The 27,592-nt window shown below is 34.9% G+C and overlaps 2 protein-coding genes across 8 annotated transcripts; one reads left to right on the forward strand and one right to left on the reverse strand.

The window, feature by feature from the left end:
* Positions 1-12,851: 12,851 nt before the first annotated feature.
* Positions 12,852-17,631, reverse strand: LOC132037902 (large ribosomal subunit protein uL14-like). Its single transcript, XM_059428567.1, has 4 exons — positions 17,510-17,631; positions 17,140-17,424; positions 13,595-13,638; positions 12,852-13,093 (listed from the first exon to the last, which is right to left on the reverse strand). The coding sequence occupies exons 1-4, from the start codon at positions 17,520-17,522 to the stop codon at positions 13,013-13,015; spliced, it is 423 nt and encodes a 140-aa protein (XP_059284550.1). The 5' UTR covers positions 17,523-17,631; the 3' UTR covers positions 12,852-13,012.
* Positions 17,632-20,794: 3,163 nt separating this feature from the next.
* LOC132037949 (uncharacterized) lies at positions 20,795-23,600 on the forward strand. 7 transcript variants are annotated; one of them, XR_009410159.1, is made up of 3 exons: positions 20,795-21,466; positions 22,023-22,129; positions 23,292-23,600. XR_009410159.1 is itself a non-coding variant. In XM_059428792.1 (3 exons), exons 1-3 carry the CDS (start codon positions 21,005-21,007, stop codon positions 23,012-23,014), a joined length of 537 nt encoding a protein of 178 aa, XP_059284775.1. In that variant the 5' UTR covers positions 20,796-21,004; the 3' UTR covers positions 23,015-23,600. The 7 variants fall into 7 exon arrangements, 6 of the variants coding, with proteins under 6 accessions (XP_059284859.1, XP_059284775.1, XP_059284670.1 ...); XM_059428792.1 differs by having other exon boundaries at positions 20,796-21,466; positions 22,071-22,129; positions 22,999-23,600; XM_059428687.1 differs by having other exon boundaries at positions 20,796-21,466; positions 22,071-22,129.
* The last annotated feature ends 3,992 nt before the right edge of the window (positions 23,601-27,592 follow it).

Consider the following 27,592-nt stretch of genomic DNA (forward strand, 5'->3'; position numbering starts at 1 on the left):
CTAGAGAGGTTGTTGAAAGATCATCGAGGGGAACGGGGTTAAGGCCTAGGACAAGTCATCATGGCAGTAACTCTACCTAGTAGGCGGAGATCCCGAAGAGTTAGGTTCAAAGATCAAACAAAGTTATGAATGAGGGTTCAACATTGTCAAATAACTCAACCCGTTCTCGTGATGAAAATAATGTTTAGAAACAAGGATAAAACCTGAAGGCTTTTAATGAGTTAATAAAGCATTAAAGTTTTTTAATGATTGTCTAAGTACGCGAACATGACCGTATAATGTGTCTATAGGACTACACGTTTAGAAATCACCTATGTGAGTGTGAAAAGTATAAGCCGCTTCAGGGAATGATGGTAAAGGCCATTCTCATGCATTCACGGAACCAGGCGGTGTTCATGGCTGAAACAAACACAACCGTGAGAACCATAGATAGTTGAGGGTTAATTGTGTGACTTATGCTGTCTAGGTATGCAACAAAGTTCGACGGTTCAAAGATATCACATCTACCAATTGATCGAATGATATGATCCTAAATGGCACAAATGACTCAACTACTCAAACTTCTCCAAGGATTTGTGTTGGAAGCGGATTCATGGTGGATGAAGCTTTGGGAGCGTTTAAATGGAGTCATTGGAGGGCCTTCAAGTTATAGGAGATATCACGGGAGAAGAATTCAAGAGTCCAAGGCCCAAGGCTTGCCTCTTAAAGTGGCCACAATTGCAAGTTGGGTGATTGAGGGCGGAAGATGGCTATTTGCGCAAAGGGTTATTTGTGCAAGTGGCTACTTTACGCAGAGGGTTATGATTGCAAGAAGGCCATGCATGCAAGGTTGATTAGAGGGCCATCTATGCGAGGAGGAACGTGTTTGGCCATTGAAAGGCCAATCCTTGAATTGAAGACTACACTAAGAATACTAACCCAACAAGGCCCTTACTTCATTAAGGGTAGCATTGTAATTGTCTATTAGTCTTCTTACTTAGCTTGTATATATAGCTTGTCTTTCATTTCATTTACTTAGATTGGATGAATTATGCATTGAATACTTTCCAAGAATGATAGTTTGTTTACGGTTAACTTAGTTAATGGTGGATTCCATTTGTTGGTTTTGTGAACCATTTTTTCATTGATTTCGCGAAGGGTTATTCATTTGTGGATTTCAATTGAATTTCCCTTGCCTTGATTTCAAATAGCTTAGGTTCTATTGATTGAATCCGATTGGAAGGGTCTAGGTTTCATATACTTAGGTTTGTCCATAGATTCATTATCATTAGAGTCTAGTTTCTATCCCTCTATTTCTCATCCCCAATTTCTTGTTTATCCTTAATTTCGCGTTTAGGTTTTGATTTGGTGTTTCCCCCAAATCGATTCGTATCATTTGGTATCAGAGCATAGGCTAAGAGATTGTTCATACAATTTCTAATCCTAGGCTCAAAATTTGAAAACCCCCAAAAAAATCAAAAATTGAAAAATTCGAAAAATTGTTTTGTGGTTTGATTTTGTTGCTTTTGAAGTTAGATTTGAGTTCATTGAGGTGGAAAACATCTAAATCCGAAGTTTGAAGTTGTTTGAGTGGGTTTTGAGGCTTTCACCATTGAAGGAACGCATCAAAGCTTGAAGAACTCAAAAGTGGGTTTAGTGATTGAAAATCAATTGAGGCAAATTGGATATTGGGCTTTGTTCTCCAAGTGATAAGGAGTTCAGATCTGAAATTTGGAGCAAAAAGGAGTTGGAATTAAGGTATTTGGAAATTTGAATGTTCTTCATGTTCTTGAAGACATTCATATCTTCATCTTCAGAAGAAGACCCAAAAGGAAGGTTTGATCCAAAGAAATTGCAAGTCAAGAGAAAATTTGTTTGTTGGGCCAAAAAGGAAAGTCTTAGGTTGTGTGGGTCCCAAAACGTCATCAGATCCAAGAGATTTGGCCCAAAATTCAAGAAAAAGTCGTGCAAAAAGGAAATAACTGAAGCAAAGGATGTCCAAGTAGGTTGGGCGTACATTGAAGAACGTCACGTCCTTTGTGGACGTTCTTCCACAAAATTTCCAGTGAGCTTTGAAGGATCTACGGAAGAAGTACGGCCAAGGGACTTGGACGTACATATAAATATGTCCCGTACTTTCCCCGTATAAGAGGGCATACATTTTCCGAAACTTGAAGGTCGTTCCTTACATTGTGTTGGACGTACTTTGGTGAAGTAGGACGTACATCCCTCACGTACTTAAGAGGATGGGACGTCCTTCTTCCGTTCCTTTGGGCGTACATTACTATATTTTTCCAGAAAGTTACAAAAGTTTCACAAGCAAAGTACGGGGTCAAAACTAGCCAGTATATTAAAGTATCGGACGTCTATTACACACCTTGGACGTACATTCTAGGTAAAATCGTTTCGTGATTCGAGTTTGATTCCTTCCATCTTCATCTCATTTCTTTGATTCTTAAAACTAATGGGATAAGACACCGTTACCCCCCTGAACTATACCCGAATTTGCTACGACACACCTTACCTTTCCCAGGGTCCTATTACCCCCCTAAACTTATTTAAAACGAAATAATTACCCCTGTGCGACGATGCCCCTCTCATATGGGAGAGTGACAGCACTCTCCTTGCCACATGTGTATTTATTTGTTTTCTTCTTTTTTTTTTTAATTTTTTTCGACTTACGTGTCAATTTTTTTAAAATAAAAATAAAAAGCGAATTTTCATTAAAAAAAAAAATGAGTTTTAAAACCGTCTTTTTTTTTTAATTTGAAAATTTGATTTTTTTAAACCCATTTAAAAAAAAAAAAAACTAAAAACATGGATTAAAAAGCTAATTTTCTTTTAAAAAAAGGATTTTTAAAACCCTTTTTAAAAAAAAAAAATTGAAAATTTGTTTTTTTTTTAAAACCCGTTTTTTGAAAAAGAAAAAAAAGCTGAAAAATGATTTTTTTTTTAAATATGGAAAAATGGATTTGTTAAAAATATGGAAAACTTGATTATTTTTTTAAAATGTCTTAAAAATCTTGATTTCATTTTCTTAGACACTTTTATTTTTCAAATAAAATCCGGAAAATGTTTTTCTTGCCAAAATGTGAAAAAAACTGAATTTTTATAAAATTTTGAAAAAATTAATTATTTTCTTAACATGTGAAAACCCGTTTTTAAAACTAAATGTGGAAGACTAGATTTATTTTCAAATTTTAAGAAAATGCGGATTTTTAAGAAAAAAAATTAAGTTTTCCCCTTTTTTATGTTTCTCACTCTCTCAAAAAGAGTTAAACACACTCTTCTTGCCACGTCAGCATTTAGGAGGGTAATTATTCCGTTTTAAATAAGTTTAGGGGGGTAATAGGGCCCAGGGAAAGGTAAGGTGTGTCGTAGCAAATTCGGGTATAGTTCAGGGGGGTAATGGTGCCTTATCCCTAAAACTAATTAATGACTTGTAATTGTTCTTACTTGTTGATGATTAGTCCTTGAGTCTGAATTTCTTTCGTGTCAATTCTTTTCAAGCTTTTCTTGTTTTAGCTTCGTTGAAAATTCTTTGGCTCAAGTCCTTTCGTTTTATCGAGTCATCCGTCCTTCAATTAACAAGAATCTATTCTTCCACAAAGGTTAACAATCTTGTGAATTGATTTGGATTAAAAGGGTTCTTGACCAACCTTGAAAAGAAGCTTAGGTTGAGAGGTAAGTTTGAGTGCAAATACGAGTGACGTAAGGAGCTGTTGCTACTAATCTTGTTTGCTCATTTTGTAGGTACCTGAAGAGGAGACATAAGGAGAAGGAGAGATAAGGATGTTATCTATAGCTTCCGAGTCTTGTGGAGATGATTTTGAAGGTTATGCCTCCGTGATAGAGGGTATGACTATGAGGGTGACGAGGCTATGAGGGAGATGACATGGGATACGAGCATCACTATTCTTACAATGAATATGATAGTGAGGGTGCTCATGAGTCGTATGAGGAACATGGTCGATATGATCATAACTTGTACGAGAGTGAAGAATACTACTCCGAGGACAATTGTAAGGCAACACCTCATGAGGCTTATGAAGAAGAAGGAGTAGATGAGTATGACGAAGATTTCTATAGAGGATACGAGCATGAAGAGTCTCATCCTACACACCATGGACATGGGGCAGAATTGAGGTATGCTCCTTTCGCACACTTTCAATATGAACCAATTGGTGGAAATTTGCAAGAATGGGAAGAATGTGGTGATGATGAGCGTAGTGGCTATACACTTTATGGTGAATATGTTTGTGAAGATAATGGGATTGCATATAATTCTTATGAGGGGTCTTCTAGTAGATATTCATATACATCGCCTTGTAATACTTCATATTCAAAGCAAAATTGTATAAGTGTGTGGATTGGTCCAAGTAGGAGTAGTCCAAGGAGGAGGAGAGAGTATACATTTCCTACTTCAAGAAATACAATGGACCATGCTTCTTATCCTAGAACGAATGTGCCATGTTCTCATGGTTATGGTGTGGATGCTAGGAGGGGAATGTTGATAGGTGAAGGAAGAAGAAGGAATGCAATATCTCAAGTGAGAAATGACTCGGAGAGGCGAGTACTTGAGACAAAAATCACTTTACTTGGTAGTGCGGGATATGCTCTTGTGTTGGATGATTGGAGTTATGGTAACTACCTTGCACCTTAAGCGGTTGCACAATTAGGTATAAAGTGTATGATGAAACAAGACCCTTACTATGATTCACGAGGGTTCTTGGTTGATAGGAGCGCGAAGGTGTTCTTTACCCGTGGCGACTACCAAGAAGAAGAGGTTTGGTGTAATATACTCCCGTTAGACCATTGTCACATGTGTTTGGGTAATCCTTGTTCCAAAAGCATAGGGTTTCGTCCGGACGGGTAGTGGCATGAGTTTGTAGTGGACAATGACGGAATGCCTCTCTTTCCAACCATACTTGCTATAGGTGGAGGGTCCAATCCTTCGCTAAGGCGCAAGGCGAAATTAGAACAAATGCACCCCATAATGTTGGGATGTTTACTCAAACAATGGGAGGAAGATAAAGAAGATGAAGAGAATGAGGTGGAGAGTTTTCCCAACCCTTCTAAAGAAATACTTGACACTTGTCCTAACTCAAATGAAATTGAGAGAGAAAAGATTAAGAGGAAGGGAGCGACAAGTGACAGCTCTAGAGAGAAAAAAGGAGAGGATGTGAGGAGTAAAGTGAGAGAGTTATCACACTCTCTATCTAACCCTTGTAACTTTCCTTCTTTTCTAGTGGTCGTGATGATAGTGCAGGTATTCTCAGAAGCAAACCTAATGATGACCCTCAACCTTTGAAGGTTCATGAGGTGGTTGAGAGCTTCCCGAAGGAGAAAACGAGCTCCAAAGTTGAAACCCAAGGCAAAGGAGTTGAATGTGAACTTCAAGGTAAAATAGCTAATCTTAACACCACAAATGATGTGATTGATCATGTTACTAAAGTGAGTGAAATTGATGGCTTGTCCTTAATTGAGCTTAATGAGTCTTTGCCTTGTGATGAACTTAGTGCTATAATGACAATTGACAATGTAGTTGAAGTGGATGATCCAATGCTAGTTGATCCTATTAATGACTACCTTGACTCTTCTCTTGAATTCAAGTTGTGTCCACCCAGTGTTAATCCTCTTGATATGCATGTTAGTACATTGTCATGTGAAATGTTAGGAAACCCACTAGTTGATCCTAGCGATGACCGAATTGATTCTTCTAGCAAGATCGATTTGTGTCCAACTAGTGTGGATACTTGTTTTGATCAATTTTCTTGGCATGATAATCCACTATTTGAGGAACTTTGTGATGTGTTTAATGAGCCTCAATTTAGTGACGATATTGATGAAATTGATCATGTGAATAGTCATGTACCTAGTGGGATGCTTGGTAATATTGTAAATGTAGTGTCCTTTGGAGACTACAAGTTATTTAGTAACCCACTGTGGGATGATGATGGGCTTGGTCTTGATGACAAGCATGGAGTGGTTGAAGCTGTTGACACCATTCCCGAAGATGAAAAGTCCTTCTTAAGGGTTTGTGACCCACTTGATGGACCAACGTCGAACTTGGAAAAGGCTTCCGAAAGTGATGGGTGCTCTTTAAAGAAGGGGAGCAATTTGAAAGGAAAAGAGCACACTTCTTGGAAGGACTATGCTAGATCTTCTATTCCAAGGGGTGGGGAGATACTACTCTTAGCTTGGCATAGGTTCGAAGAGCCTAAAGGTAAAAATCCTTCTTTTGATGAACTTGATTATGTGATTAACTTGTTTGTGGATTTTCATCAAAGGAGGAGACTTGAAGAGGATATCTATTGGAGAAGACCTCATTGGACTACACTTCGGTATGAAGTCACATCTCGTACTTCCTTTAAGGACGGTATGTATTCTTGGCTCATACTTATTTTTGGGCTTTCTAAAGTCATGAAGGTAACTTCTTGGTGTGTTGAGCATAGTAATAACACTTCTTTCCATTCATGTGATAATTTGCTAGTGTTATTACTTGATTTCATGTTGGGCTTGCATGGGGAATGTGGGCAAATTAGTGTGGGTGATACCTTTGTATTTGACCCCGGTGATGACTTAGGAGTGATTCCTTACTCTAGGTGGGCTAGTGTGATGATTGGACCCTTGACTTGGGTTGGGCTTATTGGTGATACTACACTTAGACATGAGGGATTTCACTTGTTTCTTGACTTGAAGGGAGATGTGTACTTCTTAATTGCTAGGACCAATGTAGATTTGCAAGTTAGGATTTCTACTTGCATTGGGTTCTTTGATTTACCCTTTTGTCAAAATGACTTGAATAGCCAAGTGTCATTGGCATTATTTGGATACATGTTCTTTCTAGATCCATTTGATGCTTAGTTATATCATAAAAGTGAGCCATTTAGTATGTTGGTTGCATGCTTTGCTTACTTTAGGTATTATCATTGGCCTTATGATGACTACCTTGCTTGTTTTGTGAAGGGGTTTGTACTTTTCATTCTCTTCCATATTTTGCAAGTACGGATTCGATCACAAATCCTTTTGAAGAAGGGAGGATGATATGATCCTAAATGGCCTGAATGACTCGACTACTCGAAACTTTCTCAAAGTTTTGTGTTGGAAGCGGATTCATAGAGGATGAAGCTTTGGGTGCGTTTAAATGGAGTCATTGGAGGGCACTTCAAGTTATGGGAGATATCATGGGAGAAAGTCGAGAGTCCAGGAGGCCCCGAGGGCTTGCCTCTTAAAGTGGCCACAATTGCAAGCTTGGGTGATCAAGGCCGGAAGATGGCTATTTGCGCAAAAGGTTATTTGTGCAAGTGACTACTTTGCGCAAGGAGGGTTATGGTTGCAAGAAGGTCATGCATGCAAGGTTGATTAGAGGGCTATCTATGCAGGGAGGGACGTGTTTGGCCATTGAAGTCCAATCCTTGAATTGAAGACTATACTAAGAAGACTGGCCAAATAAGGCCCTTACTTCATTAAGGGTAGCATTATAATTGCTATTAGTCTTCTTTACTTAGCTTGTATATATAGCTTGTCTTTCATTTATTTACTTAGAAGGGATGAATTATGTATTGAATACTCTAAGGAGTGATAGTTTGTTCAGGGTTAGCTTAGTTAATGGTGGATTCCATTGTTGGTTTGTGAACCATTTTTCCATTGATTTCACGAAGGTTGTTCATTTGTATTTCAATTGAATTTCCTTGCCTTGATTTCCAAATGGCTTAGGTTCTATTGATTGAATTCGATTGGAAGGGTCTAGATTTCTTATATTTAGGTTTGTCCATAGATTCATTATCATTAGGGTCTAGTTTCTATCCCTCTATTTCTCATCCCCAATTTCTTGTTTATCCATAATTCCACGTTTAGGTTTTGATTTGGTGTTTCCCCCAAATCGATTCGTATCATCGAGTATATCCTATATAAGTTCACTACGAAAAGTTCAAAGGGAAACCTACTTATCCAGATGCAATTAATCTTCGCTTGTATATTACACAACGTCCTCGCATTCCTTTATCTTATAGCCATTCCCCATTCATGTGAGATTGTTGGGTTTAATTGATAGGTTGAATGGGAAATGGAGGAAAAGAAATGGAGGGAAAATGAGTTGTTCATTTATTCTTTATGAAATAAGCATTTGTCATCATAGGTGGTGGACAAAAAGTTCTCCTACTTAAAAGTAGAAGCACTCCTTCTTGTTGCTAAAGGGTCAAGAAGAGGGTCTCCCCTTGCGCCATCGTCGTTGCTCGGCTCGGCTTAGGATTTGGATTTGGTGATCTGATTGATAATCTTTTTGGACCAAATTTTCTTTAATTTTAATTATTTAATTAATTATTATTTATTTATTTAATTAATTAAAGATCCCGACCCGACCCGACCCGTTTCTTTTCCGATTAATTTAAAAAATTTCCCTCCGTTTTTAAATAGAATTTTGCTGAAAGGTTGCCAACCTTTTCCCAAACAGGCTATTTATTTCCGTTGATCCTCAGAATTTTTACTTACGAAATTTTACCGATATTCTTCTTCTTCTTCTTCTTTCTCTGAACTTTTTAAAAACTCTCGTGTGATACCACTACCTTCGAGTGGTTCGTAGTCACGAGAATTTGCTTATATCGCTATTTTGGTGAGTAAATTGTTCTATCCCCGGGAGGAAAGATTCCAACAGAATGCATTGAGGAAGCATAATTCGCTTAGGGCCACCTTGTGAATTGATGGAATGCTCGATTTGATTTTCCATATAATTTAACATCTTGTTCATATTATTTTTTAGTTTATTAGTTAATTTCTTTTTCTGATTTTGCAAAAAATTTTGGACGGTCTGTTTCTGCTTCGTGAATTACTCTAACTAATTCAAAGTATTTTTTGCAATACAGAATTAATAACAATTAACACCAGTTTTTTTTTTTTTTTTTTTTTTTTTTAAGGTGAGTATAATATCTAATGGGAGAAACAGCTTGCTAGAGGGAAAAAGTTATGAAATAGGAGTATGTAACTATATTTTTTTCCAACAAAGAAAAGAAAAGTTTACATTTCTGATTCATCCAACAATGCTTGAAAATAATACAACATAAACTTATTATAAGGGACAGGAAGTACAATCCTAAAGCTTTCACGTACTGTCTCAACCAACCCACGTATATGCTAATTTGTGTCAATAAGTCGATATCACTTGCACATATTTTGCGTTTGCTATGGGTCATATCGCAAAATACAAGAAAGGTTACTGCTGTGTAAACAAACTAAAAAGAGAAATCTAATTATTTTTTTATATTTTACATATCAAAATTTTTTGACTTAAATTTTACCAAAATAATTACTCTTAATTAATAACAACTTCCGCAGTTAAATTATTTGAACCGTGCAAAGCTTGAAGATGGAACATGTGCCTTGAGCAAGCCAATAATATCTACAATAAAGAAGTGACAACAAATAATAGATATAAAAATAAGAAAGTAAACAACAACACGTATACAAACCAAATAGAAATTGTATAATTAGAAATAGAAATAATTGCCAAGTGGGTGCCACAATGGAGTCGAACCGTATTGACATTTCAACGTACAGCTATATCACATGGAATTGAACCTAATCGAGGGGCATCTCTAAATAAACATAAATAATATCATCCATTATAATTTATATCTTGGTCCCTAGCCATTTATATCAATTGAAAAACTTTATTGCAGGCTTAGAGAATTACTGTATTTGTCCGCCATATAACACTAATTTTAAAGCAAATAGTTTTTTCAAGAAAACTGATTTTTTTCTTATAAGTTGGAGTACTATATAGTTGAGTACGAGTAATAATTATGAGTTAGTTTTTGGGATTGCTCTTGCTTTAGTTACTCAATTAATACTTTTCTAATATCCCTATGTCAAGAAGGTCTCAAAAGTTGAAAAATCAAAAAAGGAACAGAAAAAACAGGAAAGGAGAATCTTGTAAGTACATATATATAAGGAAAAAATTTAATTGCTGAGGCTGACTTTTAAGAAGAAACAAGGAAGGTTGGAACCAAATTCCGTCCTATTATGACCATTTAAAACCAGCAACATATTGTATATTTTTATTTCTGGTACCGATATGAGAGTCAATTATTTTAGATTTATATTGAGAAATTCATTTTGGGGAATTTGATAAGAAATGAATGTCTGTTCTAATTCAACCTTAAAAATTGGTTCATGAGATAAAAATTATCCTCAATCTCAAAAATTGGCTCATGACATAAAAATTATCTAAGACTATATAAGGTGACAAATTAAGTCATCATCCACCAATATGAGACCTCCACCCTGCCCCCCTCCCCCCGCCCCCAACCCCAACTCCAATCCCCCTTCATACTCAATGCCCAAGACTTTACATTTGGAGCGTGGACAATATAGATGGGGTCAATATTGGGTACACTGAATTAGGATGGTCCTAACTCTAATATCATGATAAAAAATTAATTATGAGTCTAACTTAATACAGAAATTAAGTTCTGAGATAAAGATTGCTCAAGACTATTTAAGGAGATCAAATAACCTATAACTCACCGATGGTGGAACTAAACAGGGTTAAAGCATTCCCTGCGAAAGGCAACTCTATTTCTAAGGCTCGAAATCGGGTTCAAATTTAGGATAGAGTGACACTACCACCCACCACAACATTTAATGATCCTAACATTTTATATTTGGGGGAAAAGTGATTAAGTTGTATTAGACTTACATTTGACATAAACAACTACTTCGAACTAGAAGTTTCGCAAGTAAATATTTTATATTTTGCTATAATATATGAGTAATTAAAGTACGTCTACTTCTCAACCCTCTTGTAAGTTGTAATCAGTCTTGATTATTATATTACGTGGCAGAGTTCCAATGGAGGTCATTAGATTTATGATTGCTAGCTACAGCTACAAGAGGCAAATGTCAACAAATAATAATTTACTAAATATTAAAAATACAATAACACCAAAATGCTTAACCAATTATAATTGGAATTAATCAGCAAGTCGGTAACACGTCTCTTGACACTTCTTTTTGGGTCAACACATATTTGTCAACATAACAGCTATGTAACGCTGATTCCTAACCCAATCCAGAAACATAATTTTTTTGGTACAAAAAAATTAAAACAATACGTGATATAAGCAATAACATATCATTGAACTATTTTTGTCTGTTCGACAGAGACATACTCCATAGTTTACTCAATTACTCTTTACGGTCCCAAATTATTAGTCGATTAGACCAACGGATGGTTTCAAAATATTTGATGTTTTAAAAGATAAAAACTCATTTATTTTCTTTTTCAAATCCATGTCTTTACTATAAAAGGTAATTTATATAAAATGTTCTTGTTATTAAATATTTTTATCAATGTATCCTTTTAAAAGACGGACAGTATAAATTGAAGCAGCAATCTTCAACTGCAAAGTGGAAAACAATTGTACCTGCCTTGAGAATTATTGCCTTTGATGATCATATAATACGTAAAATTTTACGGCTAATAAATGAAGTAACTGTACTAATTTCTTATTTTATTAAAATTGAATAGTGACCATTTTACTTAATCATGCAATAGTTACTTAACACCTCAATTTGTTTGGTCTTGCTCGTGTTTAAGACTAGGGCTGGGCATTAAGACAAAACAAGCTTATTTCGTAATCAAAATAATTCGTACTTCGCTGGTAACAACTTTTAATCAATTTGGGTGTTGTCCGGCTTTTTTCATCTTTTTCCTCCTATTCCCTGCTCTTCTTCACTTTTTCCGCTTTGTTCTGCTTGTCCCAAAAGCTCGTACTAGATCAAAGAGATGGACATTTAGAATTATATGCATTTGCTTTTTCAGACCAAGAATGAGCCTAAATATTTCTCTCTATTCTTTTCTTTTTTGGTTTTTTTGCTTTCTAAGAAAATTATATCTAGCACACATAATGTTTACTGCCCAAAATTTTTGCAATTCCATTAGTTTGTCACGCACAAAACAGTTCAAGATGATTTGCATTCATGCCTCGAAAGTTTATCTTTTTTAATATTTGCTTACATCAAAATACTTTTGATTTACTCAAACTTTTCGGTTGTTAAGCTTTAAAAGTTCCCAACTGTAAAAATAGAATCCCGAATCCCACCCTTTTAAGACAAAACAAGCTAATAATCAAAAGCATTTCAATGGGAACTACTTTTAATATATATTTGGGGGTTGAGTACCGTGGTCCGGCTTTCATCAACAGTAGATCAGTGTCCAAACCAAAAGCCTAACTTTTTGGTTTGATTTTTAAAAGATAAAAACTGAAAATAATCAAATCAAACGCACAAAACAGTTCACGTGATCACAGCCTCCAAAGTTTTCTTTTTCTTACATCAAAATACTTCTCTTTAAGCTTTGAAGGTTCCCAACGGTTAATGTTTGAAAGGATTTAACCCTTAAATCCCCTATAGTCTGAAGTGAAATAAAGAAAATATTGAGGGGAACACAGAAATTCAGAAATTCAGAAATGAAAATTAACATTACAATCGAGAATACGATCTTGGACTTTGAGGGTTTGAGCAGTGAATCAAAGTAGAATTTTATGACTAAGTTCACCGTTTTTCTTTTACTTTTACAGAAGTGCTTCTAAAGTAATTAGATGTTTCGTTTATAATATTATGGTATTTTATGTTTTATTTGTTCAACTTGTTTTTAGGCTTCTTCGTCTTTTTCCATTTCCTTATCTATTTTTGCCTTAAATAACGTTCCCATTAATTTAACAACAACAACAACAACCAGTTCCCCATCGTGTGGTCCTTAAATAACGTTCCCATTAATTTAACATTGTATAGAAATTGAATAAAACAGAACACGGGATAATCAAAGCATAAAATAACCAACCAAAATTAAAAATAACGAGACTATCAAGATATGACAGCTAAAACCGATAAATTTGTATTGTGCCTGATTTGATTTAAATCTCAATCTCGCTTCTCGAAACCAGCAATCCATGGCCACAGAATCTGAGAGATTTACCACTCTGTATATGAGATACAATAATCAGGCATCATAATCTGCAGGTTAAATCTTTGTTCAAACTATTGCATTAGCTGCACTAGCAATCCTCGGCCATAGATCAGCACACTCCTTCCCAATTGGACCAGTGATAGCAGAACTGCCTCAGCATTTCCATAGGATCACCATTATAAAGCTATAACATTATATAGCTCATGAAAACATAAATTTGTATTGTAATTGATTGATTTAAATTTAGAAAACCAGCAATCCGTGGCCACAGAATCTGTTACAACTTTGTATATGAGATACAATAATAAGGTATCATAATCGGCAGGTTAAATCTTTGTTCAAACTATTGCATTAGCTGCACTAGCAATCCTAAATCAGTTTCCCAATTGGACCAGTGATAGCAGGCTATGAACAATACATACATCGAGAAATTTTTGAAAACTAAACAGTCGTTGATATACGGCTAAACAAAGAATTAAAACATGCTTCATTAACAATGCAACTATGCAAATCGCTCTTTCACGGGAAGTGTGTATCATCCATGATACAACAAAAACCATGTAGAAGATTTTATTTTGAAATTTTGATCAGACACGCCAATGCATAAAATTTAGATAGATTTTCTTGATTGAGATTAAGCATTAGCTTACCTTTCATTTCTCCTTTGGGATTGACAATCACACCAGCATTATCTGCAGAAGGATACAAGTCATGTTATGATCTCAGCTTTACCTTTAGAAACATTCTTGTGCTTGAGAAGAAATTACAAAACATCACTACTAAAACACACTCCCTCCACCTTGCAGATGCATGCTTAACATGCTAGAACTCAATAACAAATGTAGAGTCCAAATGGAGCAGATGTGAGCTTAAAAAGAATCAACACATCTGTAACGATGGTCACGTCCATTTTCCAGCCATGTAACTGTATCAACCACTATAATGAGGTCGTTACCTGACTAATGCCTGGATATGTTTTTAAGTTAAACAACACAATAACAAGAAAACATTGAACTAGATTTATGTAGACACACTATATAATGCTTAAAATGCTACAACTCAATAACATATATAGTATCCAAATGGAGCAGATGTGAGCTTAAAAGGAATGAACACATCTGTAACGATGGACACTTCCATTTTCCAGACATGTAACTGCATCAACCACAGGATAAGAGGTTGTTACCTGACTAATGGCTGGATATGTTTAAGTTATACACCATAATAGCAAGAAAATTTTGAAAAAGATTATGTAAAAAACACTATCAAGAAATGTTACCCTTTAGAAAAAAAAAAAAAACTATCATCTTATTTGAAAAGAAATGAAACAAAGATAACTTTAAAACACAACAGACACCAATTCATCAATTTCTGCCTATATGTATGCAGAATGGAAGAAATAGGTTACTTCATGTTGGGCCCATATGGAGCAGAAGGTGCTTGAATGGTATAAGCAAATCTGTAACGATAGACAACATTAATTTCCCAGACTAGTAACTGTATTAACCACTAGATGAAATGTTAACACCTGACTAAGTCTGGTTCAAAATTTAAAGCTAGACTTTCTCAAAAAAAAAAATGTTGGTAGATAATTTATAACAGAAGGGAAAAGACAGCACATACCCACCAAATGGCTAATTCTAACTACCATGGCCACAATCCTAAGCTTAAATTTTTTTACGAACATTACTCATTATCGGAAACAGAATCATAAGAAACATGATACAGAAAGTCATACCTTGATAACAATTGCAAGGTACAAGTTATACTCTTTTAAAAAACAGAATAAACACCTTAAACAGAACAAAAACTCCTAACCCACTACCAAGATCATATGTTAAATTAAACTTCAGCTATCTCTAAACATGGTCAACTTAAGGAGAGAATGTATCGAATCGCGAAAAGTGAGGTCCACCTGGGGAGATCCCACTCAATTATATACCCGACTGTTCATTTTTGCTGGTTAAGGAAGCATCACATCATCCTGCATACATCTCCCATTTAGCAATAGGCCATATATACATCAAGACAACCCCCTAAACCAGCAAATACAAACAATAACCCTTGCATGGAAACTGGTACACATGCATAGCCTCTAACTTTCAGGTGAAGAGAAGGTTGTTAAAATGTGGTCTCTTTCAGAACAATCCAGGAAAGAATTGTAAAATGGGGACAGTAAACCAGGACAGGATAAATTTTTTTGATCGTTACACTGTATCAACAATACAATTTGATAACAAGGGTAGATAATATACACAGAGAGTAAAAAGATGAACCAGTCAAAGAAATTCATGACATCAAGTTTCCCAATCTTTGACAGGGAGGGTAAAAGAAGTTACCACCCGAGGTAGGGGAAGATTGGTTAGGCTATAGCTGGTCATGGGAAGTGCAGAGAAACTCAAATCCAATTCTCAACACTACATTACCAGCAAAGCAACCAGAAGAACGAGAGAAAAATCCAATGGAGACCCAAAAATGAGAGAAATGGAACATAAATTGTGTCGGACTTGACAGAGCAAGGTGCTAGAAGACTGAAAATCTACTTGATCTTATGACTGACTCTCATCTACCTTAGCTAGGAAGTTGTTTTTTTAACAAGATCATTCACGATCTAATTTTGGTATAAATTCCAAAAACTATTCCATAGAGTAGAAATCAGAAAATCTGTAATCCAGCAAGTAGAAATCAGAAAATCTGTAATCCAGCAAATGCTGCCGTCCGAGCAAATGTAAAATTATTTTTTTCCCACATCAAAGACATGTTTAAACATTCAAACCTGCGATTGGAACTATCATGTTCATCTAATATCCATCAAATTGTCAACTCTGCTTTCGATATATGAAATTATTATGTGGATACTACTACTGGAAAAACACAAGTAAAAAGAATGTAATCCAACCATGTGTCCAATAAGATCATGAAAGAAAAGACCTAGTGGACTAGTATTTGAAAGCTGAAATAACATTCATTTCGCAAACGAAGAAATTGCCACAGAACATTAATTATAGTTCTGGGACAGAGTGCGTTTGCTTAATACAATTACATACATAACAATCAATTTATTCTAACAGTAGAGCATAATCTGGTAAAAATGGGTGGTGGTGGTGGTGGTGGTGTGGGGGGGGGGGCGGGGGGGGGGGGACAAAACAAAATCTCAAGCTATGATATAATTGTAAAATAAAATTATTCTGGTAATCAGAAGGATTAGATGTGCCAGTAGATAAAGGGCCTGAAAAATCAAGGGGAAGAATCAGATTCAGGCGAGTGATACTGGCCTATTTCTTTTTCGCAAGCTTGTGTAATTAAATTGACTGGATCGTTAAGGTTCGATTCCAGCCAAGAAGCTGACTTGCTAATATCTCAAATACCAAAACAATACTATACAAAAAAAAAGGAAAAAATTCAATGCTGATACTGGTTGACCAGCTCTCATTCGTACATTACTTCAATAAATGAAGAAAGCATACCAAGTCCAAAAACACATTACAGGAGCATTCCACTATACACATAATGCTCAAAATTTGGGAGAAATGAACAAAGAAAATGTATATCTATACTAGCAAGGAAGTCCCAACACCCTAAACTCTACTACATTGATGTCCACAGAACCTCAATTTGTACAATAATTTTCGTTAATCTTTCAATATTGTAACATTCTATAACTATCCACATAGCTACTTTACTAGCATACTAATATAAAATCATATGATCCAAAATTTGGGCACTGCTTAATAGATATTTTCAGTATGACTAACACGTTTCAGATACACGCAGAATATGGGTTAATAGCACTATTGGTCCCTGAATTATTGGAAAATTTTAATTTTGATCCTTGTGATATCTAACTATGCACATTTAGCCTTAAATTAATAAAAACATTCATTTTTGATCCATTCTCTTGTGAATATTCATAAATTTACCAATTATTAATAGTGGCTCACAACCTAGTTACCCATGCTATAGTTCTAAAAGTAGTTCAAATAAAACACACTTCTTACATAAAAGGACTAAAAACAGACATTCACAAAGACCAAAATCAGAATATAACCATAATTTAGGGACCAAAAATGTTAATCATCCCCACCGAATAATGAGTACATCTCTCATTTTCCACTCAATACTCCAACTAGGAATTAAGGCAATCAACAAAAACTCAAATCACATAACAAAATCAAAAAAATAAAACAATTTACCTTCAAAGTACATGAAAACACCGTCCTTTCGGCGCCAAGGTTTACGTTGTCTAACAATAACAGCAGGCATAACTTTCTTCCTTAATTCAGGTTTCCCTTTCTTAACAGTAGCCATAACCATATCACCTACACAAGCTGATGGCAATCTATTCAACCTACCCTTTATACCCTTTACTGATATAATATAAAGGTTCTTAGCACCAGTGTTATCAGCACAATTCACTGTCGCCGCCACCGGTAGACCCAGTGACATCCTGAACTTGTTTCCAGCAGACCCTCCACGCCCTATACATCATTTTGCAAGAACAAAAAAAGAATTAGGCGAAATGTAATTGAGAAGGATTACTGAATTGAGAGGAAGTAGAGTTACCTCGTTTTGACATTTTTGGTTCTTCAAGTATGGAGATTTAGGGTTTTGTTAGGGTTTTATAGCAATTGTAGTTTAGGGTTTAATTCGAAGAATGTTGGGTTGTGGGCTTTTTGGACTCTATTTGGGCTTATTACATGCAGCTTTTGACGGGCAATTGGCATTTTCTTTTAATTTTTGTCCCTCGAGGTTTTTTATGACAAATTCTGGTTTTATTTATTTATTCAATTTTGAAGAGGATCCTTAAAGGTCATTTGCAAATGAAGGCTTCTGTTTACTATTTTGTTTGATGAGGGAAAGGTTTTTCAATTTGAAGAGGATCCTAAGGGTCATTTGCATAATTTTTTGTACAAACACAATATTATTTGCATCGTATCTTACAAACTATGCACGTATCTTACAAAACTTATGTTCCGCTAGCCATAAAGTCGATTTGAAGGACAAAAATTAAAGACCAGCCCATTTGAAGGACAAACCGTGCAATTAAAGGAAGAAGGAAAGTGGATCATTTTTGCACTATTGATGAATTTGTATCACTTCTTATTTGACTTCAGTTACGAAGCACGAACTAATTGGGGCCTGATGACTTTATTGGATGTTTGGACAAAAATCTAGACCCGTTTGAATGCTTGCATATGTGTTTGATAGGAATTTAGGTTGATTTTTACATTTTTATTCAAGTGAGATGTACCAGATTATTCATCAGGTATTTGGAACAGTGTTTTAAAATGTGGGTACGTTAGACTAGGTGTTTTACTTAATGTCAGGCAAGACATAATCCCTGAACATTGAAGGTTAAGCATTTGTCATATTTAGGACACACGCTTAAGACATAAGTCTTACAAAACAAAACTCCACGTGCAAGTCTTAGAGCGTTTTGTAAGTGTCTCGCTCAACCCCAAATAAGTTTAAAAAAAAAAAAAAATTAAAATAACTGATCAATTTGGAGGTGGTTCTCGAGAGTTTGGAATCATAACTCATAAGGACTTTAACGTATTGATATTCAATCAACTTATGTTACATTTTAACATTATATGTAGCCGTCTAAACACAATTTAGTTGATTAGTTAGTCAAAAAAGTTACTGTCACTTCTTAATATGCCAATCGGTACAACGTCATTATCACTAAGCTTTCATATTATTGCAAGGATTAAGGTGTGAAGAATTACACAATTTTATATTTCTATCATGGACAAAATCTTAGAAAGATATTAGTGACTAGTGAATCCACAACATTTGGATTCATCTGATTTGTTAATGAAAGAGATAAAACAAGGACTAATTATTCATTTTGTACACTGTTGGAAAAGAACAACAGACAAGCTGTATGTGATCAAAATATTGGAAGCTTGTGTTCAATTAATATCTAATGTTTATCTAGAAATGGAACAGAGAAAATAAAAGCTTATGATAATTACAAATTTGTGTCATTGTCTCAAATATGAATTGAGCAAAACGCGTGAAGAGGCAGAGTGATAAGAATTTGCCGGAATTTGGGTAGTAAATGTAATAATTATTAATACCCTTTGAATATGTAAGTAACCACTGTTATTACTTTTAGACACACACACATGATATATATATAACAAAACACACAAGATTACATATATATATATATGAATAATGTGCTATTGAGTACTTTAGCTCTCAATGAGTCAATGTCGAGTTATTTTTTATTATTGTTTGATTAGCCTCTACTGAACAACTCGAGAGCAATGAAGCTCTTACTTTGTAACTAAGTTTGATAACCCATATTTTAAACATATATAAGACGATTTTAAAACATTTATTAAATGAATAAAAAAGAAAACACTATTAAAGCGACCACTATTACATTTAATTATCTTTATTTTATTTTTATACATGAATAAAATAAGTTGTCTTTAAATTCAGATAATAACATAGATTCCTTTTAAGTGTTTGAAATTCCAAATTACCTTTCTCTCTGTATCTTTGTTCAATACTACTGTTTATAAAGATCCCACTTTAGTTATGTGAGAAAAAAAAAATCCAATTTCACTAGATGTTAGGGCCAGTAGTGAAACCGACAAACCGCACCAAACATTATATCAAGCCGAAAAAACTCGGACAATTGGTTGATTAGTTAGTCAAAAAAGTTATTGGTTTGGTTTACTTTTAATATGCCAAACCGAACAAATTCAATCCGACATTACATGTATTCAAATTTTAAAATATTTTATACATAAAAATATTTATTTGTAATGTAATTTATAAATATTTCTTAAATTTTTTTCGTAATTTTTTAACTATTATCATATTATTCATTTTTGAATTGAGTTGAAAGTCAATAAGTTTTGATATATTGGAAGATGTTAATAACTCAAATAAAGTCCAACTCAAATAAAGACCAAACCAAAACTAACTCAACATTAACAAAAGAAATTCAATTGTCCACTAGGAATGACAATAATGTTGGATATTTATTCTTAGTGATAAGATAATTTATTTGGGTAGAAATGAAAAAACATAACTTAAGTTTTATTTCTTTGTCATGTAATTAATAATTATTAGCCCTACTTATTTTAGCATGACTTAGTATTTTTAGATTATGGTCATTTTTTTTATGCTTGTTAATTAGCAATATTTATTTTGACCTTGTTTATTAGCTTTACTGAATATTTTAATATAATGTCATCACTCTTCTCACATTTTGATAACCCATATTTTAAACATATAAAACACCTTAATTATATAACATTTATCTTACTAGAACTAAAGAAATATTTGAAGTAAAAGTTATATGTTTTTTATCAAGACTATTCCGAAAAAAAACCCTTTAAAACCCGAGAAAATCGAATAACATAGAAACCCGAAGGTTGAAAAACCCGAATTTTATTGGTTTGGTTTGGTGTATAAATTTAAAAACCCGACGCAATTGGTTTGGTTTGGCGTTTAAAAAAAAAACCAACCCTTTTACACTATAGACAACTACTACTTTTATCAATTTTGGTGTTTGGGACTGAAGCGTAGTTGTTGTTAGTGTTTAGTGGAGTTTTCAGTGTTGCAATTTTTAGATTTGACGGAATTGTACTAGTGTTTGGTGGAGTTTTTAGTATTGCAATTTTTTAGATTTGACGGGACTGTACTAGTGTTTTTGGTTAATTTTTTCACAGTTTACATAAAACCTAGCCGATAAGGTGACAAGTGGCAATTGGATCCAAATAATTTTAACCTTTATTTAAATAATTCAAAAAGACATCAAGAAAAAACTTTATTTTTTTGGGTTTAAATCTAAAAGACATTTCAACTAAAAAAAAAAAAAAAAAAAAACTTTATTATCACCATTGAAACTTAAGCTTCCTTTACGAAACTCTGAACCCAAAAAACAAGCATTTAGAGAACCTTCATTTTCACTCTTTTTCCCTGCCACCCCATTTGAAAATCATCTAAGTTTTACCCCTTTTTTTTCCTCTTCATACTGTCATCACTTTGAGTTTTTGCACTGTATTTTCATCTGTTAGTCCATAATTAACATCAATGGCTCAGTCTTTTGTCTCATTTCTTATTGAGAGAATTGAAGGTGTGTTGAGATTAAACAAAGTCAACCTTTTATTTGGTTCCAAAAAATGTGTTAAGGAACTTCAAAAAGAACTCAAGAATATGAAGCAGTTACTCAAATATGCTGAACAAACACAAAAAGAAAACAAAAAAATTCAAGAACTGATAGAAAATATTAGAAGGGTTGCCTTCAATATTGATGATGAAGTTGAAAGCTACGCGTTTAAGGTCGCGAAAAGCTGGAAATTCTGTAACAAAGGATCAGTTATGGAACAGTATAAGAGAACTTTTCACGGTAATCAAAAGAAGTTTCAGCTAAAGATGGTAGAATTTAAAGCTAAGGTGAAATGGTTCTCAATGAGCTTGGAATATTATGGTGCAAAAAAGTCCAGTAAAATTCCACACATCATGGCAGAGAAACTTCGGAGTATTGTGATTGAGGTATGTTTTCTTCACAGGTAACTTGCATCATATTACCTGTAAATTTTCTCAAGAACGCCTGAGAAATGTAAGTGAAAGATCTAGAATTATTAATCAAGGGATAACAAAGTTTTTCCGCATCATATGATCTGTTTCCTTAAGGAGAACTGCAAGGATAAAACTTCTCATGTTGTTTCATCTTATGAACAAGTTGTATGTCACACTCTATGCTAAACTGAAAGTGCGGGAGGTTTTCTATCTCAAAATATATTAAGTAATTTCGTCTATTCTTTCTTTATTTTCTAGATCAACAGCTCCAGTCTTTAGAATGTGAAAAAATTCAGTAGTCCCTTTTATTCAATGAGAATTTTGACATAATTATGGCTTTGATTCAAGCAGTTGCACTCAGATTCAAGCAAATCTTGGTTTATTCTATAATCTTTTCACCCTTTATCATTCTATTTGTCTCAAAAAGTTCTGATGGATACTGAAATAAGAGAGAGCTGTCATGAACACAAGACCAGATGGAAATACTTTAATTGACTTAAGGCAGCTGATTTTTTTTTTTTTTATGAAGATTTACTTAGACAGCAGAACCTTAACTTGGGATTAATCAAAATTGCAGTTTTCACATCAAAAGGAGAAACATGATGGAGTTGCAAAACAATCATTCCTAAATTTGAGGTACTCTACTAAGAACTAAACTAATCATTCATCAGTGACTTGTTTCTGAATCTTGATTCAACCTCCTTGTTGTTGTGTTGTTAAGAGATCTAAAGTAGAACTTATCCGACAAAATTTTAGTTAGAGAAACAAAGTGCAGCAACATTCTCTTCTCCTGCAAAAGTCAGTATCAAAGTAACACTATTAAAAAAAGGATTTTTTTTTTTTGATAGTTGACTAGGGTCTGCCTATAGAAGTAATTTTTGGTACTTGGAGTTGTTTCAAAAGCTAAAGTGATCTGTTTTGACTGGATGGAGTTGTTTCAAAAGCTAAAGTGATCTGTTTTCACTGGATAGAGTGTTCTTCTTCATTGCTTTCCTCTTTAATTCTTATGTTATATACAAAAAGGAGTAGTGCTTTTTCATGACACCCTTGCATTGTTTGTTTCACTGTCAGTTTCTCAATGTAATTGCATTCTGTTTGCTCCTTTAAGTCCCTGTGGAGAATCTTTGTTCACTTTTCACAAATATTACTCTTTTGAATAGTTTTGCTCAATAATCAGACCCTTATTTAGGTCTAACAGCTTCCCATAAATTTCAGAGTTGTTTCTAGCTTCAGTTTTGAGCATATTTTCTGGAAGAATTTTGATAACTTCAGTTTTAAGTAGTTTGGTAATTGTCATTGAACTTGTTCATTGTTGACTTCTTGTTTGTAGCTGTTGAAGACTGAATTGAGAATTTGAACATCTAGTTGCTCGGATTCTTTGATTGTCGTGAATCTGAGACTCTAAAATTTGTGTAGCAAGATCTATACATTGAGATTGAAATCTGTCTTGATTGTCGTGAATACGCATTTTATGATTGAAATCATTCTGTTTTATTCATTGTTAGCTTGGAATTGATTTAGGCACCAGCACTGGGAAGTCCATTTTGGGTTGAGAATTCTAAAACTAAGTTTTACTGACTTGGAGATTAGTTTCTTGTTGTTTTGGGAAAAGTTTTTGAAGCCAATTTGCATTAGAGAAGTTTGGAAAAGTCGAACACAATTTTAATTTGACTGCCTAGTTTCTTTGGGTTCAAAAATTGGTGTATCTACTGAACCATTGTGTAAAGTTAAATTGCAAGACTAATTCTGTTTTTTTTTCTGAGTTGAAAATGATCCTTCTATTAAAATCTGGTGGTAGCTACTGGTGTAATCAGTTAAATTTTGAACAATTGAGAGAGGACGACTGCCTGTTGAAATGGATGAAGTGGATCAGGCCACACAAGATGCCCAAGAAGCCCCGGAAGATGATCTACACCAGCACGTTATAGGCAAAAAGAAATGAGAATCACGACATCGAGGATTACTCTACTATAATGAGCATCGCGGTTAAACTGTTATAACTTTTTTTGTGCCAATATGTTATTTGAAGAAGTGTAAATGGACTAGTAGTATATCAATAGTAAGATGGAAGGGTGTAAATAGACTAGTATCTAAATTCTGTTTTATATTTTTGAGCTTCTTACTTTATCTGACAAGTGAAAGCTGCTGGGAAATCGATATATAATCATGTTAATCTATTCAGCTATATATATGTCGAGATTTTTTCAACTCGTGAGGAGTTAGACTCTTTTTTGCTCTTACTTCCCTCAATTCTTTCTCCTTCCTGTTTTATAGACTCCCCGTGACTTTATTACGTCTTCTCTTTTTGATATCACTAGTTCTTCGAATCAGTAAAAACACATTAAAATTGTATAAACCATTATGGGAAGGGGGAAGTAAAACTCTTTTATACCCTACGTTGATAAAATTTTATGAACTTTTTGTTCTCCCAAAAACTTAAATTTTTTACATCCTACCGTTTGTTGTTGTATGTCATAAAGAACTTGCACGTAAATAAATTTTTGGTAAACACAAACCACATAGAGGTTAACAAATTTTCAACCTACCATTTTGATGTATCAACCTTTTATTTCCACTATTTGATGAAAACACGGTATCTAATCGTTCAGTATACTGTGGATCCAAACTTTCATTGTCAGGTGGGGTTCGGCTTAATTTTGTGCTAGTATATAATATCCTCCTCAGCAACAAACCAGGTGGTGATGTTATGGACTTGAAAAAGGTTGATAAGCAATGTTGTTTAACTATCCACACTTTTTTAGTGATCGACAAAATAATTTCCTGCATTAATACAACAACAACAACAATAACAACAACAACAATCCAGTGAAATCCTACAACGTGGGGTCTGGGGGTAGAGTGACAAGTAGACTTTACTCCTACCAAAGGTAGACGATCCGTTTCCAAAAGACACTCCCAATAAAGCACAAAATAGGTCAGATAAAGTCAAGAAATTCAAAGCGATATGGAAATGCAAATTATGAAAGCAACTAAGCCATGATGAAGCAGTTTGCAAAGGGCAGTAGCTATCACAGATAAAATAAGATAATCAAAGTACAGGAAATAACATATAGTAGCAGAAATCAAAGCACAAGAACTTATATCGCGATAATGCAACTACTAATATGAAAGGATAAACGATACTATCTACTAGCCTTCTACTCTAATCTGAGTCCTCCATACCCTCCTATCTAAGGTCATGTCCCTGAGTCAGAATCGCGTCATGTCCCGTCTAATCACCTCTCTCCAATACTTCTTCGGCCTACCCCTACCTCTCTTCTTCCGAAACCATCCATGGCCAACCTCTCACACCTCCGCACCGGCCATCTCCGTGTCTCTCCTCTTCACATGCCCAAACCATCTCGCCTCGCTTCCCGCATCTTGTCTTCCACCGAGGCCACTCCCACCTTATCCCGGATGGCCTCATTCCTAATCATGTCACTCCTGGTGTGCCCACACATCCATCTCAACATTCTTATCTCGACAACTTTCATCTTTTGAACGTGAGAGATCTTAATCGGCCAACACTCCGCCCCATACAACATAGTCGGTCTAATCACCACTTTGTAGAACTTGCCCTTAAGTCAGTGGTGGCACCTTCTTATCACATAGCACTCCGGAAGCGAGCCTCCATTTCATCCACCCTGCCCCAATACGATGTGTGACATCATCGTCAATCTCACCGCTACCTTGTATAATAGACTCAAGATACTTGAAACTACTTTTCTTCTGGATGACCTGGGTACCAAGCCTCACTTCCACGCTAGCCTCCTGAGGTGCTTCACCGAACTCGCACCCAAGTATTCTCGTCTTGGTCCTACTCAAATTAACCCTTTGACCCGTAGTCCGTCTCCAATCCTCTAGCTTAGCGTTAACTCCGCTACGAATCTCGTCGATCAGGACTATGTCATCCGCGAAAAGCATACACCATGGCACCTCACCTTGAATTTGCCGCTTCAATCCATCCATCACCAAGGCAAATAAAAACGGACTAAGAGTTGATCCTTGATGCAACCCCATCACAACTGGAAAGTACTCTGAGTCTCCTCTTACTGTCCTTACCCTGGTCTTGGCTCCCTCATACATGTCCTTGATCACCCTAATGTACGCCACAGGTACACTTTTAGCCTCCAAGCATCTCCAAAGGATCTCCCTTGGAACTTTGTCGTAAGCCTTTTCTAGGTCGATAAATACCATGTGTAAGTCGCTCTTCCCTCCCTATATTGATCCACCAGTCTCCTTACAAGATGGATGGCTTCTGTAGTTGAGCATCCCGGCATTAATAAGGAACATAAATGGTTGAAGTGTAATAATTGAGGATTCTAGCAGAGCCGTGAACATACACTGAGGCTGGACAAAATTATTAATTAAGTTAATTTACAAAACCAAACTTGAGGTTGTAAGCATAAATATCAAGCAATATTAGAGCACACGTGCAAAGGGGAAAAAGGAACCCAAGTGTAAATCGGAAAGACGCCGAGAAAAGACATCATATGCTTATCATATTACTACTTTTTTGCTTGCTCATTCATGTTGGAATCTCAAAGTTATACGCCTCTCTTAATCCTTTTATCATAAATGAAAGTATTTACTGGCCAATATTAGTGGGGAATAGGACTAGATTCGATTCATGAATATAAGTGCTTTTTAGTTACCACATAATCCCTCAGTTCACTTTTACTTGTCCACTATTTCTAAAATAGATTTTCATTTTTACTTATCATTTTTCACATATCAAAATAAGACAAATTCTTTTTTCCTGTTTTACCCTTAACATTAACTGCTCATTCCAACTCATTTTCCAAAACCAATACCATTATATAGCAATTAATATATGGGCACATGGTAAATACACACTTTATTTATTATTTTTTAAACAACGTGAAAAGTCAAAAATGGATAAGTAAAAGTGAATGGAGAGAGTAATTAAAACGGTAGAGTAATACATAGGAATGTGATCAATTCATACCCAGTGATGATGTTAGGTGCAGTTTCACTACGGTAAATATGGAATCGGCGTTATCATATGAAGCGTTTGGATTACCAATTATTATACATTATAAAATATAACAGATTCCTAAAAACTATTAATGTCAATTCCCATTTTGATATTCATTGTATCTATTAACTTTTTGGCTCATTCATTGTATAATGTAAATGGGAGTTCTTTCCTGTCTTGCTAATAGTTACTCCCAATTGGATATTTATCCAGACTTACAACGTATGTTTACATTTATGTACAATAATAACTAAGAATGTTTTATTTTTGATGGGTAAAAAAAGTCAATCAACTTCTTAGGGATATTTCCGTATTTCAACTTTAGATTTTCCACTTTTAATATAATATGATATGATTAGTACTTGTTTCCTAATACATATTGGTTAATCAGCTATACTGAGTACTGACCATCGTACACATAGCAAACTAGACTGTAAAAAGGGCAGCCCGTGCAAGAAATATCGTGTGTTTACGTAGGATCCGGAAAAGGGTTGCACTCCAAGAGATGTAATTTAGGAAACCTACTATGACATGTTGATCCCGTAGCTCAAAACCATGGGTCACGTGGGAGACAACTTTACCGTGACAAGCATCAATGACTGATTTTGCGATTCAAATACACAAGTAGACAATTTTATCTTTAACACAAGCATCAGTGGCTCGAACCCATATAGGTCACACGGAGAACTTTATATGCGCTAAGACTCCCCTTCAAAGCAAACAAGAAGTGATCCATGAAAAAGGTTTGTGATCTTGTGATCCCCAGTCACTAGCTAGATGCAAGATTTATAGTTCAAATTCTTTTTCATCAAAGGAATAATATAATGATGTTCTTGACTTTTTGCATTTTTGCAAAGAAATGTGATTTAAGACTTTTGCCAACCATAAACTCCAAGCTTTATTCACGGAGAACCTAATAAATGAGCTTTTACCAGTTAGGTATCTATTGGAATAGATGAAATGGCTTCACTCAGTGGATACTGGCTACTTTAAGTTGGTATTTCGGTTTTCTTTTCGCGAAAATGCTAACTTATTGTTGCAGTGGTAGCCGATTAAGAGGTAATATACTCAAATGTACGAAACAATCAACAAACAAAACA

Source organism: Lycium ferocissimum, chromosome 1 (genome assembly GCF_029784015.1).
Source record: "Lycium ferocissimum isolate CSIRO_LF1 chromosome 1, AGI_CSIRO_Lferr_CH_V1, whole genome shotgun sequence".
NCBI classification, from domain to species: domain Eukaryota; kingdom Viridiplantae; phylum Streptophyta; class Magnoliopsida; order Solanales; family Solanaceae; genus Lycium; species Lycium ferocissimum.